Raw genomic sequence first — 16,397 nt, 5'->3', positions numbered from 1 at the left:
GTGATCAATGAAGATAAATACAGAAATCTGAAAGCACGGGGAATCCCACTGGGATTCTGGGACGAGAAGCACTGGGTGTGAGAAAAGGATTGAACACAAGACAAAGAATATAATGCAAATTTTGTGGCTGAGTTTTCCTACTCTCTTTTGTTGTGTTTATTTTGCTTTAAACAAACCAAACCAAAACCAGAATTGGGAAGGAAAACTTAAATCATGATTTTGTTGCAGCCAGGGTGAATATGAAGGCAGTGACAGAGAGCTCTGGGTTCCTGGGAGATAGCTGGGTGAAGATGGAGATGTTGCACCTCTGTTTCTTAATTGGGTTTGCTCCCAATTTGCAGTTGCATAGGTTGGAACAACCTGCAGCCAAGAGCTGTTTCATCACTGGTACCCGTGATTCGGCTGTGAGGAAATCGAGGCTCCTGAATCCCATCGGGGATGTGGGCACAGTGCAGGACAAGTAGCCGCAGAGGACAGAGCAGCAGTGGGATTGGGGATGGCCATGGTGTGGGTTACTGGGGGTTTTGGAGAGGGAGGAGGGGTAAGAGAGACGTGCAGGAAGCAGAGGGATGGAGGAGATGGCTGCAGTTGGACCAGAAATTTGGCTTGCTGTAGAAACTCAGTGGTGTGTCTCCAAAATGGCATGAGTGGGTGTGTGAGAGCTGTCATCTGCCTGGAGAGCACACAGGGCCTGCTGGGGCTGGATCAGAGCTGATCCTCTTCTCTCCTCTCGGAGATTTTCAGCCTTTGCAGCCTGCTAGGGCCGAGAAACACTTCAGTTTTTACCACAGAAAGCTGATCAGGCATTTGGTACCAGCTCCTCTTTATGTGCAGCAAGATGAAAAAGCAGACAAAAGACTTCCCCAACCCCGCTTATTTCATGAATGCAGCTGATAGGTGTTCCACAGAAATGCTGTACGAGCAGGTGGGTGTCTAACAGGACACGGCAGACTGTCATGCTCTTGGCAGGGTCGGGGTGTCCTCCAGAGGCTCAGCTTTAGCTCAGGTGCTGGAGCCATGCGGTCTGAAAGACCTCATAATTCCTCCGTGGGTGTAGGGGAGAGAGTGTGTCATTAAGGAAATGAGGTAAGTTTTGGGGAAAGTTGTGAAAGCCTGGATACAGCTTGCAGTGTGTTGAACAAACATATGGAGAGATGCAAAAGACGAGTCATGACAGAACTTGAACATCCTGTGGGATTTGTTTTTACAGTGGCAGTATTGTTACAACCTCAGGTTTATGGTTTTCAGATTTAGATAATTTAAAAAAAAAAAAGACTAATTTTTGGCACTTGGGTGGTGGCCATGGAATTGAATGACCTGCAAGAACTTCATGTTACTAGTTGAAATTTTGGGGTTATCCCTCACTGACAGCTAGGGTTTCTTTCAGTTTTCATTAAACTGAGTAAATCACATTCACTTTATGACTGTAAGACTGCCCCTCAGTAGTTTTTGAAAGGTAGTATGCAAGAAGCAGGCTCCAGAGGTTATGAAATGTTTAAAGAAAATCTTTATTAGAGGAATACAAAGCTCAGCACTGCATACCTTTGCAAATAACTTCAGATAAAATGCAGACCTCAGCTCTAGTTCTAGAGGTGGTGGAGTTCCAAAATATGACCCAGGACACCAACCAATACGTATAGGCTGTACTTTCGCTGTAGCACAAGGGTGCTGGCTATCACTAAGGAAGAAGCATCTTTTAGCAATGAGCACAATCAAGAGAAACATCCAGTGGGTGGAGAGCTTGTAAATGCTTTCAGGTGTGCGTGGCAGAAGCAAATCTTCCCAGGAGATATTAGCGTGGCCAATACTTGTGGTCTATGGAGATCATTGAAAGCTCCCAGCAATGTGTCATCCTTAGCCTAAGCGAGAGGATGGGAGGGGAAAGAGAGAGAAGTGAATATTCAGTAGACTGGGGAACATAACTAAAAAATGTACCTGGTTTTAAAATTAGTTTACAATTATGGTGGGTGAGAATCCAGACTGACAGCAGTGTTTTGGTGTCTACGTGTGGAGCAGCCCCATGTGAACTGGGGGTGCCAGGTCCTGTGCAGACAGTGGAGCTGTAGCAGATGTGGGCAGCGGAGCCTGGAGAAGAATTCCTGTGGCTTGGGTGCAGAAACCAGCTGGCTGCCCAGCTGAGCAGCCACAGAGCATCTCTGTGCTTGTGTCATTTCCCAAATCAAATGGTGCATGGCAGGGAAATAATACAGCAATGATTGAATTGTGTGGTGTCAACGTTAAGCATTCTTATAAGGTCTGAGGAAATACAACAAAGTTACTGGTGTGTAAGAAATATTGCCTTTCTTGAAAATTTCACAGTACTGGTAAGGTGGACAGTTTGTTATACATCGTTGCTTGCTTGTTAGATACGTGAACTCACTGCTATATCTGTTTTTATTCTGTGTTAAACTTTTTTTGGAATATTAGTAAAAAGTAGGGCTTCTCATGCATCAGAGTTAAATTTGTAAAATCCATTCATTTATACAAGCCATTGCTGATACATTATTTGGCTATACATAAAGAACCTGATGTTCTTTTCTCGGTTCAGCATTTAAATTAATTTAAAAACACTACAACATAGCTCTCAAAGAACACAAATTTCACAGAAAAGCAATTGATATTATGAATCCAATCCATGTGTGCACATTTATTAGCTAATGAATTGATACACTGATGTTTAGTCTTAATGTTTCCCTTAAATATATTCGGTCACTAACTAAACTAAAATATGAAAATTTTCAAAGCTTGGCAACTGATATGCCTTTTGGTCCTTAATTAATTCTCATTGCTTTCCAGTGCATGGATTTCATGATGTTAAATAAAAGTGCATGTATACTTTTCATATTCATTTGTCTGTTTTTAAAAACTTTTATTTTCCCCTATAGAACCTCTTTAAAAATTAGCTAATGAGAGGAAAATGCAATTCATCAGAATTTTGCTTTAGCTATCACTGCAATTTTTGGTGCAGATCATTTCACCCCTCAGAAACCCCTGTGGCTTTACATTTCTTGCATATTTTTTCTCATTACCTGCTTCCCCTGTACCTTTAAAATTGCACTTTTAAACGCTTTTCTCTTGATCTTACTCTTTTTTTTTTTTTTTTTTCTGCAATCTCTTGCATCATCCTGAAGATACCTCGAATAATCCTCACACGCCCTTCGACTTCTGATGAAGATACCGACCAGTTACCCCCAGATCCGGAGGACCTTGAGCCGGAGGAGCCCAGTGGCACAGGAAGCCATGCCTATTCGGACTGTCTGAACAGTGCTTTTTATCCTCCCTAATAAAATACTTTTTTGGAAAGAGTTCATGATTTTTTTCCCCCCAATTATTCAATGACATTTAATGTAGTACTTGAACCGCTATGCCTTATTTGTGGGTAAAACCATTACACAGAGGATGGATTTGAACTGGGGACAGGGGGAGCACAATCTGTGTTTGTCTTTGGTTGCCTTGAACTTGCCTTCAGCCAGAACTTGTGCACTTGAAGAAATGTGCTCTGGTGAGGTTATGAATGTCCCTACGTGCTTCAATGCCCTCTTGTAAGTGCATTCTACAGCAGCTAAATGCAATGATGGGAAGAACAGATGATTTTTATTCAGAGGCTACTCTATCCATTTGGAAACACAATGAAAACAATTGTATAGCTGTTTTTTAAAATCTCGTGTCCATTTTGTGTTTATGTAGCTTACCCTTTTGTGTACCTGCAGGTTCCTTTGGATTACCCCATTTAATATTGTTTTCTATAAGAATAAAGATCCTTTTCTGTATTATAAATAGTGGGTTTTTTGTTTGTTTGTTTGTTTCCTGCAAAGTTATTTACATTGGAATTCTATATTTCATTGTAGTGAAATAAAGAATGGTTTCTCCAACTATATCAGATTTGAATGGGAACTGTAAATTATTTTTTATTGGATCTAAATGAAGAAATCACCTTACACAGCTATGCATCTAAGGGTGAACCAAGAAGCAATTTCTTACCCTTGATTTTTTTTTTTTTTTGTAGACTTTCATTTCCCCTCCTGACTTGCATATAAACAGAACACCTTAAATTTGCCTTACTGTGATAAGCAGTATTTCATGTGTAAATATGTATAGGTGAGCATTGAAAAGCAAATGTTCATGTACAACAGTGTTGAATCCTTTAATTCTTTTCACTGCTATTCAGTTTTCTAATGTATTTTAAGGTACCTACAAATAACTTTTGGGAACTGATTACACAGTTTAGGGCTCTGCAGTGCTGCCTTAACTCAGACTTGTCCTGCTAGACTGGGATGTAATGACATTTTTTAATGTGTATGAAGCGTGCTTTGATGGTGTTTACCATGTGTGTACAGTTTCTTCACCTGTAAATATAATATGATATATCATAACTCAATGGCATGGTATATCCTCTTCTTTTTATTTCACATTCTGACAGATTTCTGAGATGCTTATTCATGTATGACTTGAATTGAGTGCTGGTAGCTGGCTTTACAGGAACAGGGAAGTTCCCAGGAGAGTACTGCTATCACATGGTTAGAGCAATATTTTCGACTGATGAAACTGTTATTTTATTTTGGAAAAAAATAGATTCACAATGGCAGTATGATATCAGGATTTTTTTTTGACTCTTAACTCATCCACTACAGCTTTTTCATTATTCTGTACGTCAGCATTTTAATTGAAGATAATTTATCAGCAGTAGGAATATTAAACTACTATTCATTCATTTGCAAAACAAACATTACTTTAGAATCTGCTATTGCTTTATTATATTATATATTATGTGCAGAAACATTTATTATATATTATGTGCAGAAACATTTTAATTAAAATCAGCTTATATGATGTCAATAAGAGAAATTATATTAAAAATATTTGGTTCCCATCCCTTTTGTTGCTCAAAAACAAGCAGTGTTTCTCCATCATGATACAGTGTTTGATCAAAGCATATTGCAAAAATATCATCAAGCTCGGAACCCATAAATGCTTTGGCAATCCAGCTAGTTATGTGCAGTTTATTGTTGACTAATTATATCTTGCTAGACTGCAGAAAAAGTAATCTCATTCCAGTTATAAGCCATCTCCTGGGTTGCAGAATAAACTGTAGTTGAGTAAGTGAAATGAAGTAGGTCTGCTGAGAACTCTAGAATTTCATTATTTTTTCCTCCTCAGGCATAGATATGTGTTTTTTATTCTTCCCTAGGCAGTAAGTTATTTTCCAAAGTGCTTCAGAGTTGAGGTGCTGTGTTAGTGCACCTTGCATGTGCTGGATCATGATTTAATAAGGCTTTTGAATTTAATTGTGCTTGTAATGATTGTTTGGCAAAACAGCAAGGCGATGTGCATTGGTTTTTGGACCCTGCTTGTGGGTTTAGAAATCAAAACTTTTGCTATTAAAATTAGGTGCTCTTAACCAGATGCTGTCAGTATTCAGATAACTTTTTAACACTTGGGTCTTTGTTCTTTTCAGCTGAATTTGTTGTAAAGGCAGATTTCATACTGCAGTGTAGAGAATTCTGCTGTGGGTATAAATTTATGGTGGTAACACTCTGTGTGTGGGGGAAACAATGCAAAAAGACAAATGAACCCTAGAGAATGATGGAAGAACCCAGACAAACAAACCAATGGCTTGCGGGTGAACATGTCACTCCACAAAACACGTCACTCAAAGCCTCTGCTACGTGTTTGTTCAGGCTTTACTTACGCAAAATATCCTGTACATTTCCATGGGAGGTGCTGGGGCAGGTGGTTACATTCCACTTTCCTCCTACAGAGGAGGAACACAGGTGGAGGTGAGATTCTGGCGTCCTTATCAGCACTGAGTAATGTCTCTTTTCAGGTTCTGTGTTTGATAAGAGTGGGCAGACAGAAGGCGAAAGCAAGGTGCGGTGGGAGTTGTTCTGTCCGTGACAGCTCACATCCTGCTTCCTGGTGCCTGCTGCGGAGGAACCTGGAAAAGCACACTGCTGCCTGTGCAGCGATCGCTGGCTCTCTGGGGAACGGGCTTCTCCTTGTTCCCAGCTGACACCTCAGTTGTAAGATAGCTGGGAAGGCATGGAGTGCTTTCCTAATGTGTTTCGTTAGCCACGTGTCATCAGTACCACAAATTTCTGGTTGTGCGGGAAGGCAAGGTGGACAGCACCACTGAATGTGGGGTGGGGTGATTTGTTTTGTGATGTGTCTATTGCAGTGTATCTCCCAGCATGGAATCTTTTACACTGCTGCGATATAGTGTCATTGCATGTATATAGCTGAAATCACAGATATTCAGCAGAAAAGAGCTCAGCTGTTCCATGGCTCTCTGTACTGCTGGAGGACAGCAGATGTAGGACCTCACCAGCACAATGTTGCCTTGGCTAGTCTACTTTAAAATATCTGGCTTGAAGTCATGAAGTTGTGAAAGACATGAAGAGAAGACAAAAGTCAGGAAAAGTCAAAAAGTCACAAAGAAAACAAAGTGCTTCCACAAGCTACAGTGTCAGAGCAGGCTCAGATCTCTCAGACTCAGTTTATCATAATGTTAAAATAACATTCCTTGTTTTTGTCTTCAGAAGTATTCCAGCTTGACCCTTTGGAGAAAATTCGTCCGGGAGTCTCCCATTCCCTGTACACGATATGCAAGGCTCTCCGTAACTGCTTCCTCACATGCAAAGCAGAGCCTGGCCGTGCACGTAACGTTGCCCTCTTTTTCCACGCCTGCTACCTCCTGCTCCGTGAGTATTTACAGAACAAGCAGGGTGGACCAGGGAGTGACAGCAGCAGCTGCCGGGCGCTGCGGCAGGAATGTGGACCGGCCTCTCCTAAGGATCAGCTTCCCACCCTCGGCTCCCTGCTGCTTGCAAGGTAAGCTGGCTTCGCACACAGCCGTGGCAGCTCTGGCATGCTTCTCGTCCCTGCAGTAAGCATACCACAAAACAGCAGCTAGGAAAGCCGCTGAGGTCCTGGTGTTTCCAGGCACGTGAGTGTGATGGGGCTTTGGGCAACCTGACCAAAAGGTATTCCCTTTTGGCAGGGAAGGTGTCCCCTTTTCTCCCTTTTTGTTGTATTAAGTACGTGATGGAAGCCACCTGTCCAAATCATACCTCTAAAAACTCACTGCAGAGGTAATTTCTGTGTAAGTGTTTTATTTTTTCAGCTGATACATGTGACTTAAGTAGGTGGTTTTCAACCGAGCATAACGTGATTGAACATGTCAGGGGCAGAATTAATGCTTTGAACTGCTTATGGTGTGTTTGATGCTGAGCAAATGAAAGCTACTGCCTTAAGAACGAAGTGGTGTGGCTCTGTCATGTGTGATGCATCGGCTGGCAGTCCCAGGCGGCAGCAGTGCCAGGCTGAGAATGAAAATTTGCAAAGTTAAAAAACAAAACAAACAAACCAACCACCACCACCAAAAACCACAACTGCTGCTGCTCTATGAGTGAAAACATAGCTCGGAGTGGCATACTGACATTGTGACAGTCACCTGCTTCATTTTCCAAGAACAGCAGATTAAGGGGGCACAGAAAATACATCTGCTTAAATGGTTTATTTACACAGTAGTACTATTTTGGATTTTCAGCAGTTTCTTCTTACCCCCCCCCCCCCAAAAAAAACAAAAACAAAAACAAACAACAACAACAAAAAACTAGCCCTGTCAGTTTAATCTCTTGGCCTCTTGTAAGGTCCTGCTCTGAGAAGAAAAACAGGTGTCTAGAGATCAGTGACTGTAGTACAAAGACGTAATTGAAAATAGCAGCGCAGTAATTGAGGCGGTCTATAACATCCTTTTTACTTAGCACCTGTTTACTGTGTTTTCCATTACAAAGTAAAAGAGGAAATAAATCCATATTAACAGTGTCTTAGAAATTCCCCAGAGTAAAATAACCATTATTTCTATGTAGGAATAAGAAATATACTCACGTAGTTATTTAAAGCCAAATTCTTAAATGGTTGAAACCATGGTCTTTCCCCAGGTATAATGCTGAAATGTCATGTGATGTCGGGTGTGGTAGATAAAAGAGTGGTGGCAGCCTTGCTGTGCTATTTACAAGGTCCTTGTATGGCAGCATCCAGGCTGTGGAAGAGCCCTGCATCCAAGGCTTCTTGTGTGGGGGTTTTACCCATCTGGGCAGCCGAACTCCAGCACTACCATTCTCTCACTTCCCTCCTCAAAGGCAAAGGGGGAGAAAATACAATGGAAGAAGGCTCAAGGACTGAGATAAGGACGGGGGATCACTCACCAGTTATCATCACAGGCAAAACAGACTCAGCATACAGAGATTAATGTCATTTATTACCTATTACCAACAAGCCAGAGCAATGAGAAACCAGAAACACCTTCCTCCATGCACCCACTTCCACTTCCTCCCCCTGAGCGCTGTATGGGAACAGGGAATGGGGTCTGCAGTCAGTTCCTGATGCTTTGTCTCCTCTGTTCCTCCACGGTCACTCTCTGCCCCTGCTCCCCATGGGGTCCCTTCCGCGGGATGCCGTCCTTCCCAAACTGAGCCTGCAGGGGCTGCCCACAGGCAGCAGCTCTTCAAGAACTGCTCCCACATGGCTCCGTACCACTGGGTCAATCCATCCAGAACAAACTGCTCCAGCACGGGTCCCCCACGGGTGGGCAGCTCCCACGAGCCCCCTGCTCCTGCGTGGGCTCCTCTTCACGGGCTGCAGCTCCGGCCTGGGGCCTGCTCCTGTGGGGGCTCTCCATGGGCCGCAGCCTCCTCCAGGCCACATCCACCTGCTCAACCAGGGGCTCCTCCACGGGCTGCAGCGTGGAGATCTGCTCCATGTGGGACCCATGGGCTGCAGGGGGACAGCCTGCTCCACCAGGGGCCTCTCCACAGGCCACAGGGGAACTGCTGCTGTGTGCAATCTGCTCCAGCTCCCTAGTATTTGAGCCATCAGCAGCATGATGCATTCAGGACACAAATTACCAATAATAAGAAATGAAGCAATTAGGTGTTTCCATATCCCAATGTTTTAATTTTCACTTTTTTTTTTTTTTTCTTCCTTATGGAATCCCATGTTCAGCTTGTGGTAGACACACAGTAAAAAGGGAAGACATTACAAGACGTTATTTTTTTTCCTTGTGAGTGCTATTAGAAACCCATTATAAGAATGATTATGAAACGCCCACTTCTAAAACTGACTGCTCTCATTAGGATCTCAAGCTGGAATTATTGTGAACAAGGTCACTTCTGAGCCACTTCTTTGGGTCATCCTGTTGTGGCAGCCTCCTTCGCTGGGATGAGCTGAGACATGAAAGCAGTAGAAGACTGTGAAAGTAGAGAGTATAAAAGTCATTAGAGATCAAATTTTAGGGCAGTTAGTGTGTTTGCTAACATAACATAAACTCCAAATAAAATTTGTTAGTGCTGGTCTAAGTCTACATGGACTTACATGTTTTGAACCTTAGGTTGCTCTTTCATTGCACCCTGCTCTTTTACCACCACCAGTACCTGCTCACCAGCACAAACTAAAAGTGAGTCCCCTGGAAGCTGCTGTTTTGAAACCTGCTGGAGGTGGGGTGGGGGGTGGGGGGGAACTCCAGGCACCTGTTACAGGTCTGGAGAGCAGGCTGAGCACACCTAGCTGAATACTTTCACCTGAGATGCTCCAGTTCTTGTCAGTGATGGAAAACTGTTGCAGACTGACAGATCAGTGAAAGCTTTTTAATTTATTTTTTTTTTTATTTTATTTTTTAAGTTATTTTGTGTGTGTGTGTGCCATAGGAAATATCAGAAATGGTGGTAGAGTTTTATCATTCACTTGGCTGTGAGTGATCTGGTTAGGGAATGACCTGGAGGAAAACAGGGGCCACCTGTGTTCTTGTGCTTGCTTGCAGTGCCGCTCCATGGAGGGGTTAATGACTTGGGGACTAATCCAGCCCTTTTTAGCAGCGTAACATAAGCTGCTGTTGAAATCCCACTTAAGGGTATTCACAGTGGAGATTTTGAAGACATAAGTGGTACAAAGGCATGTAGGTTCCCCACCACAGAGATAAGTTTCAGCCTCACTGAGAAGATTTTGGAGATGCCAACTGCTTGATACCGTTTGTGTTCCTGCTGAAGAACAGAGGAGTCCAATAGCTTTCCTCTGGGTATTGTGTCACTTCTCGTTCCTTTTATCCCAGCATTTCCAGGAGACTCAGTAGGGTGTATTTTTACTCCTGTGACATCAAGCACATATTTATTCCCTCTACTACTGCAGCCCTTGTAGGTTTGACTAGCTCTTTGTACTTGCCCTCCAGCTCTCTCTGCTGCTGGCTGCCTTATGCTGCTAAAAACAAAGGTAAAAGAGAGACAAAAGAAAAATAACTGTAACTGGAGTAACTTTTTCTTCATTCTGAACAAAGTTTCGGGGCAGAACCATAAGTTGTTTTTCTGTTGTTTGTTTGGTGGTGGTTAGCTTTTTTTTTTTTTTTTTTTTTTTTTTTTTTTTGTCAGCTTTTCATATGTAAACTGTAAGGACTGCTGTGTATTGACTTCTGCAGTTGCCTTTTCTTCCCATCCAAGGCTCTAAAGACCATGTGAGTACAGTATCCATCAGGAAGCAAGCAGAGTGGAAAGAAGTGTGTTTAGTTTTGACTGTCATTTCCACACAGGCAGCCGAAAAGTGATTGATGGGAAAGGTTTATATTTATGTATTTATTGTAAGAGGAAGTATTTTTTACCAGGGTACTGAAGGGGAAGAGAGGGAAAAGAGGCATCTTGCCTTTGCTGAGGATTTAGTAAGATGCATAAGCTGCCAGTTTTATAAGGGGATATGCATTTTTTAACAAACCACAGATGGAGCAGAGCACGTATTCGTCCCTCGCCGCTGTGCACGAGCCAGCCCAGTTGGTGCGGCAGTCGCTGGCTGTGCGACGAACCTCGGCACCCGCGGGGAGGTTCCCTCCTGCCCCTGTTTCTAATATTGGCCTCCTGACTCTGTCACCCTGAACCGGGGCCAAGTTACTCTGCCAGAGTAAATGGCCAGTGTCAGAGTGCACAGCCATCTTCTGCAGGGGTGTTGGCTCCATTTTGGGTGCTCACCGGCCGCTGCTTGTGTTTAGGGTGCTCACAGTACCCTCTTAAAATATTGCAGACTCTTCTGCGTTTCAAAATCTGAGGTATTGCATCCTGGTATTAGAAAAGAGTGTGTGCTCGGTGTGAATGTGTGTTAGGGTAGCTCAGCCCCAAATGCTCAATGGGGAATGATCAATAAACACCATTTTAAAATATTCTGTACACTTTCTGTCTCTACAGAACATGTGGTAGCAGCTATTCATATTTGTCATTTTACTTGCTTAACAATCTCCGTGAGCACAGGTTAGTACAGCTGAGGCACTAACTTCTTTAGCCATTTGTTTTCATTGGCTTTTAAGTAAAATTTTTTTGCATGGGGAGGGGAAAGGGTGAGCATGGAGTGAATGGGGCCAGTAACCAAAATCCCTTCTGAACAAATTGCTGTGATGCCAAAACCACATTTATTGTTATCGGAGGCAGCTGCCTGCCCTCTCTTCGCAGTCCTAGTTGTGAATTTTGACAGCTATAAATGGAAACACATGCTGACCAGAAGTCACCACCAGCGCTGCCTGAGACTTCTCTCTCACAGCTTCAAAAGTACAGTGACAGCTAACATGTAGCCAGGTTAAATCACTTCGGCTCGGGATATTAGAGTTTGGGTTTATTTTCTTCCCCTGGGAAATGGAGTTGGGAAAACATGAAAGAAAAGTCTCAGGAAGAGAAGCCTTAGAGGAAAAGCAAACGGTAAGATATGTTGAGAAACGGTTGTCAATGTCTTTTTTTTTTTTTTTAATTTAATGACAAGAAGGCATGGCAAATCGGCTGTGATACTTTATAGGAATATTTCCCTAATTCCTTTAACCAGTGACCTTGAAGATTAAAACTTAATTTGTATATGTTAAATTAATTAAGATGACACATTTCTGTGAACATTATGGAAATTTGTTAATGCATTTTATGAGGTGCATGTGAAGGGCAAAAACTGCACTCCAGTTCAACTGCAATAGTCTGTGCTTTTCTTGTATTATTTTGAAGGACTATTTCACATCTTTGCACATTGCGTTCCATAACCTTAAGTCGATAAATGGTAGAGGAAATACTTTGTCTGCGTCTGGAGCTTACTGAAAAGAAGTGTGACCAAAATAAGTTATTAAGAGAAAGTGAAAACCGTCAAAGCACAGCTTGTTGGTAATTAGTGTAGTCTTGAAATACAGTTTATAATGTGCCTTGCATAAACAAGGTTATTTCATTAATATCATGAAAAGGGCAGTTTGTTATTGACTTGACACAGCTGTGAAGAAAGGTGGCCATCATTCTTGTTAAGAAACAAATTAGCACTGAATATTTTAGCAGTTACCTTACATAGTGGTGGTGTTGGATTGTTTTTTGGTTCATAGTGGGCCAGCACTACTTTGTTTAGTTGCAATGTTTGTCTCTGCTAGCCTCATTTAAGTGAGACTTTGGAAACTTTTGTGTGTTAGTCAATAGTTTTAAATAAGGTGCATTGGGTAGGAAATCTGGGAAGTGCTGAAACAAATGAAAATAAGGATTTGGCCTTCAAGTACTTTTTTTTTTTTTTTTTAATTAGTAATATGTGAAAGAGCACTGCTGAAGCTTCAGCATGAATTCAAAGAATAAATATTATCCGATATTTTACTTGTTTGTTTCCTTATTAATAAGTTAACAAAGACTTTTTTTTTGGTTGTACGTAAAATATAAAGAAAACTCTTCAAAAGTAAAAGCATTTATAAAAGTCACAAAAGCTTCAGGAAGACTTTCAAGGGAAACCTTTGAAACGTTGCACTGGTTCATGTGTGTGGGGAATGCATAGCAGTGTAATTAGATAGCGTGATTATCTAACTGCAGGCTGCATCCTGATTTACAAACAGTTAAGTGCACAAATGAGGCTTTTCCAAAATGCAGAGTGCTTTGGTTGGGACCGTAATGATCTTCTAACAACACTGTGTGTGTCATTTACTACTTTTGAGAATGGCAAACTGGAGTGAAGAGGAACCCCACTGACCGGAGCTCTGCTAACACCCGTCCCTGGTCACCTGTGGGGCTGGCTGGTTGCTTCAAAACTCAACTCACTGAGCTCAGAGAAGTCGCCGACAACAGTGGCAGGTCACATCCTCACGGGTGGTCAGCGACGGGGCAGAGGAGGCCCCATCTCATCTCATGTCTGTCGCGTCTCTCTGCAGACAGCAGAAGAATGCCCTGGCTCAGCGCCCGTCCTCCTGCGCCTTTCTCTGTCTCCTTCCAGCCCAGCTCCATCCTCGCCCCCATCCCCTCTCTCCCCAGTTCTGTTTGCCTGTTTAGTCTTAACACTTTTCTGTCTGATTGCTAGGCGGATTTCACTTTGTCCCCATGTTTTTCCTGGTTTTGTGCCTCCTGGGCTTTTATTGATTCTGCAGTTTTCTCTGTTACATGCAGGCCCATTCAATATTCAGACACTGCATGGGAGCAGCGTCAGTCTGGGGTACAGATATTATTTGTACTTGTATTGTTGATATCTGTTCACTTATTTAACTTCAACATAACAAATGTTACCTATTTAATATTATAGGCACCAGGAAGTGTTTGTTTTCAGTCTTATATGCTATAAGCTGGATGATGCATTAACTAGATGATAGTTTATATACATATTTTTATATAAGTCATAGGGACATAGCATAACTCAGGAGTGAAGGGACTTCAGGAAGTCTCTAGCCCAACCTCCTGTTTAAAGCAACTGTGAAGTCAGACCAGGTTTCTCAGGGCTTTATCCAGCTGGGTCTTGTGCCATACCCATCCTTGGAGGTTTTCAACCTCCTTGAGCATCCTGCTCCAGTGCTGGGCAGTTCTTGTAGGGGAAAACTTTTTTTTTTTTCCCCTCTTGTTTTCTTGAAAATCTCTTAATTTATGTATGTCCATTTTTCTTTCCTCCTGCCATACACTGCTCTAAAGACCCCTTGTTCCACCTCCTTGGTAACCTCCCGTAGACACTGAGGCTGCTATTAGGTTCCCCTGAAGCCATCTCTTCTCCAGGCTGAACAAGCCTGGCTCCCTCAGCCCCTCTGTACAGGAAAGTGCTCCAACTCCCACTGCCTTGGCGATCTCCACTGAGCTTGCTTCAATTTATCTAGGTCTTTCTTCTATTATAGAGCCCCAAACTGCATGCCGTATTGTAGATGTGATCTACTGAGTGCCTAATAGAGGGGGATAATCCTTTGTGACCACTTCACCCCAGTTAAGCTGTCTGCAGCATATGCCACAATTCTACACTTATTGACCTCTCCTCTGATCCTGACCCACAAGCTCTTGCCCAGCACAAATCATATTCAAGCTTCCCACATCCGAGCTGGTGCTTCACACAGAAGCATCCTCTGCTCCTTATCTTCCCTCTTTGTCTTTCTGAAGGTCTTGTATCGCAGCACTAAAGCCACATGAGTTATCCCACCGCATCTTAGTTATTTCTACAATGTCATAGTTCTGTGACCAACATATATTTCTGTGCATAAGATAAAACTGGGCTTTGTATATATATATTTTTTAACAGATATTTCTACCTGTTTCCAAAAGAACAAAGACCTAATCTTTCTGTATCATTCTGAAAATATTCGGATTCAAGAGTGTCCATTAAATAGATACCAGCTCATGCCTGCATCCTACCCCTATGTAGGACAGTCCTGCAGATAGTTTTATTGTGTAGCATTGTACCTTTACATTCACTGCTTTCTGTGGATGAGATAAATAATATAAAATTCTCTACCACTTCAGGCTATTTCACTTAATATTTGTGAAATTTATTGTTAAAGAGTTCTTGTCCTTGCCTCCTGGAGGAAGATTTCCCATCAGCCAGAATCCTGAAGAGAGTCTTTGTGTTGAGCTGGCTGTGGAAATGGAAGATAATGGAAGTCCCATTTTGTGACGGGAAAATGGAATGACTCACTATCAAATAGATTGGACTAAACAGATGAACCAGATTTTCCTTTTTATAGTTTTGATTTTAGAAGAGCTCAGAAGGACAGAATAATTCCAGTGTTTCCCTATTGAATTGACAGCGTGGCTCAAAATAGCCTGTTTACATTCTGAAGTTCTCCTCCATTAACGCATATTGCCTCTGTTATTTGAAGTGATTTTAATTATATTTCACACTTGTCTGTTTCCTATTTGATCTCTGTTCCCTCCATGAAAAGACAACACGTGAAATATTGCATTTAAAAATAATTTTACATCGGTATGGCAACAGTGTATTCAGTCTTAATACTTTAATTTGAACTATATGTGGTTGTTTTTTTTTGTTGTTTTTTTTTTTTTTTTGTTTTGTTTTGTTTTTTTCTGTTTGTTTTTAACTTGTTACACTAGATGGTGATAATGAAAAGAACAATCATGTAGAGGAAATAACTAAACCAAACAATCTATGGATCAGAAAGAATACCGTATGTCACTTGAAATGCCATTAAGCTAAGTTTTTGGCTGACAGGATGTACTCTGTAAGAACATGCTGCGGTACAGTTCAGAGACCTATTATTTGCTTTTCACAAACAAGATGTAGAGACAACTCATACAAAGTGAGGTAGTTTGGATCAAACCCACCCAAGTGAAACAATGGTTGATCTTTGTACATTGGTAGTAACAGAAGGATCCTTGTTGAGATAAAGTTCTCGCCATGCAAATTGCTGTGGTAAAGGCTCCCCTGAGCAGACAGCCCATTTTCTGAGGGGAGCTCGGGGAGATGGAGATAGGAGGGATATGCTTGCTCTGGAGTTGGTTAGCAGGGCAAGCCCATGCCTTCCTTGTGGTTCAGGTATCTTGCATCTGTGTATGTCTCAGGGTCTGCATGCGTGCACATGTGCAGCCAGGGTGGCGATGTAAAGGCACAGCACAACACTGTTTAGGTCAGTCACACGTTTGCTTTCTCTTTAGAGAGATGAGGTGACCGTTGCTGTGCAGGACGGTAGCAGAAATTAAGAGGAGGTGAAATAGAGTGATACAGCCTGGAGTGCAAACACAGAGGTACTTCAGCAGGTTATGCACTATGCCAGGTATAAAACTTCTTCTGTCTCCCATGAGAACACGTCTACCCAGAAGAGAAACTCCTACAAATACACTGATTGCTTGAATTCAATCCTCAGTTTGATAATTCAGTGCTGAAGTGTGAGCATCACACTCATCCTCAGCATACTTTAGGTAACTAAATAAGCATACATATTGTGTGTACTAAGTTAGAGAAGGTTTTGTGTGTATACGTTTAATTAATTCGTGTTTACCCATTTCCTGCTCTAGAGGTTGTTTGTGACCTCTGGGAGAGTCTGTCATGCAGCCAGGTTCAGCAGGGTGGGCTGCCATGCTTCAGGTGTTTTGTGCTACCTTGTCCCAGGCTGTGGCAGCCTCTTACTATAAGGGGTGGTCATGGGAGATGCTTTCAGATATCCT

At 42.2% G+C, this 16,397-nt stretch overlaps 1 protein-coding gene across 17 annotated transcripts in view; it reads left to right on the top strand.

Annotated features, from left to right (window-relative positions):
- Positions 1-6,676: 6,676 nt before the first annotated feature.
- Positions 6,677-16,397, top strand: part of MLIP (muscular LMNA interacting protein) — a 128,337-nt gene continuing 118,616 nt past the window's right edge. For 2 of the 17 annotated variants that reach the window (XM_072036356.1, XM_038175912.2), the window contains exon 1: positions 11,425-11,723. In XM_072036356.1, coding sequence (XP_071892457.1) covers positions 11,661-11,723 — 63 coding nt within the window. In that variant the 5' untranslated portion in view covers positions 11,425-11,660. Of the gene's footprint in view, positions 6,829-10,122; positions 10,264-11,412; positions 11,724-16,025; positions 16,152-16,397 lie in introns of those variants that run through there. The other 15 variants (XM_038175918.2, XM_038175908.2, XM_038175909.2 and 12 more) reach the window with 15 other exon arrangements.

This window comes from Anas platyrhynchos, chromosome 3, assembly GCF_047663525.1.
Source record: "Anas platyrhynchos isolate ZD024472 breed Pekin duck chromosome 3, IASCAAS_PekinDuck_T2T, whole genome shotgun sequence".
Taxonomy (NCBI): domain Eukaryota; kingdom Metazoa; phylum Chordata; class Aves; order Anseriformes; family Anatidae; genus Anas; species Anas platyrhynchos.
Note: the sequence above shows the minus strand (reverse complement) of the source record. Positions and strands in the feature narration are given on the sequence as shown.